Genomic DNA, 1937 nt, shown 5'->3' with positions numbered 1-1937 from the left:
CCGGCCGCGGCGATCCGCCGCCGCCGCCGCCGCTTCCGGCGGTGCCGCGCAGATCCACTCCATGCGCGCTCGCGTAGTGACGGCTCAAGTGAGCCTTCAGTTTGAACTCCTTGCCACAGGAGGGAATGCTGCATCGATGCGGCCTGTGCGCGCCGCCCATCCCCTTGCTCTCTTCGTCCGAACCGGCGCCGGCGCGTTTCCTATCGAGATCGACGTCGTCTATGCGCGACGGCACCTGTTTGTGGCAAAAAGAAAAAAAAACGGCATGAGATGTTTGTCAGTACCGTAGTAATCTTGTGTCGTTTATTAGATTTTGAACCTATACATACCTTGAGCCCTCCATACTTCTTCCAATATGTCCAACAAGATTGACAGAGACGGTATTGCATATGCGTCGGTCCCCAGGAATACCACTGTGAACTCTGAACAACCTGACAACCCTCGCAAGGTTTCCCACCCACTCCAACCATAAGTATTCCGGAATTATCACCCACCATGCTGCCGTTACTATTACCGTTCAAAACGCTGGTTGGCTTTCCGTTACTATTGCTATTACTATTACCCAGAGGTACAATTGTGGCGGTGGAAGGAGTAGTTGTCGACGTAGGGGTTTTGTTATAATTCGGTATGTAAACTTGCTTCAGCTTACTCTCCGCTTCTACAGCTTTCACTCTCTTCTGCTGAACGTACCGATCTGTCGTTTTCCACATGTAATAATACTCAATTACATTCTTCAATGTTTTCCATGGTAACTGGAAGACATAAAAAATGTTTATAAATCTGTTAGATAAATAGAACGGTGTTCTTAGAGCACATGACATACACAAACTATTGACTAACTATTGAGTTGTTCATTGTAAAGAAGAATTTTGACATTCATGTACGCGGCATTACCAAGGATTTTTATAAACGACACAACATTCAGCCGATACTTTACTTTATATACTCTTGCCCTTATTTAAAGCATACTTACAAAGTCCGATCGTATATCCGCAAAGTCCTTCCCATATTTCTCGAGCGCTTCTTCGAACAGATTCGCCTCGGACGCGCTCCATTCCTCCATTTCATCTCGACACAATACAGGACCCGTACTAGGTACTAGAGACGCTAAGGCATTCGATAAGTCATAGGCATGCAGGTGCAATGTGTCCATCGCGTGAAACTGTAATGCAATTAAAATTTAATGAAATGACAATACTCTCTCTAAGAATGTCAATTTAATTATTTATATTTATCTGCCTACAGTGCACCAAAGTTTCCTCACCAGAGTAATGTCTCTAGATGCAGCAGCTGCGGACATGTGCAAGGAGGGTTGCTTAATGGAGGACGAACAGTCTAAGGCTCTCGCGAAGGTGCCTACTGATCTGCTAACGACGAGGAATTGATCAATCTGACGATCTGTCAAATTGTGTTTCGGAGTCCAAACCAAAGTCTCCAAGTCTTGTAATCTGCGAGTATCCGCTTCTCTTTCTGACATTGTCAATACCGCCGGTATTTCTGTTGCTTGATATCTATTACCTACTCTAATTTCGCCTACAACGTAACAGATATAATTGATTAATTTCAATTTCGTATGTATTGTATGTAAAAAAAATATACTCTTACCTTTATCAGCAAGCAAAGTACGCTGAGCAGGGTCAAATACTAAACAATAAAAAAATGAATCCTCCTTGTTTAGATAGCTTGTCAAGGATTCAGTTTCATTTAATAACGTAACGCAGCATTTGCCTCTGATGTGCGTAGCTGGCATAGTCTCCACTTGTCGCGATAAAAACAGCTCTCTGTGTTTCATTTGGTGACGTTGCTTAGAACTTAATTCTGTTACTCCTCCGGGAACACCTTCTTCCATCCCTATACATGATAAAAAAAGCGAAATAATATTTGTGCCATGTATCGAGATAAAATATTATTTCGTAGAAAACAATATAAGTTTAAAT

General features: G+C 42.9%; 1 protein-coding gene across 1 annotated transcript in view; it reads right to left on the bottom strand.

Annotated features, from left to right (window-relative positions):
* LOC108686385 (metastasis-associated protein MTA1) overlaps positions 1-1937 on the bottom strand; it is a 14841-nt gene that overhangs the window by 4862 nt on the left and 8042 nt on the right. Inside the window, exons 5-9 of the mRNA XM_018191665.1 lie at positions 1606-1851; positions 1265-1533; positions 974-1162; positions 330-752; positions 6-235 (exon numbers count right to left, since the gene is read on the bottom strand). Of these exons, the coding sequence (XP_018047154.1) occupies positions 6-235; positions 330-752; positions 974-1162; positions 1265-1533; positions 1606-1851 (1357 nt within the window). The remainder of the gene's footprint in view (positions 1-5; positions 236-329; positions 753-973; positions 1163-1264; positions 1534-1605; positions 1852-1937) is intronic.

Source organism: Atta colombica, unplaced genomic scaffold (genome assembly GCF_001594045.1).
Source record: "Atta colombica isolate Treedump-2 unplaced genomic scaffold, Acol1.0 scaffold179, whole genome shotgun sequence".
Lineage (NCBI taxonomy): Eukaryota > Metazoa > Arthropoda > Insecta > Hymenoptera > Formicidae > Atta > Atta colombica.
Note: the sequence above shows the minus strand (reverse complement) of the source record. Positions and strands in the feature narration are given on the sequence as shown.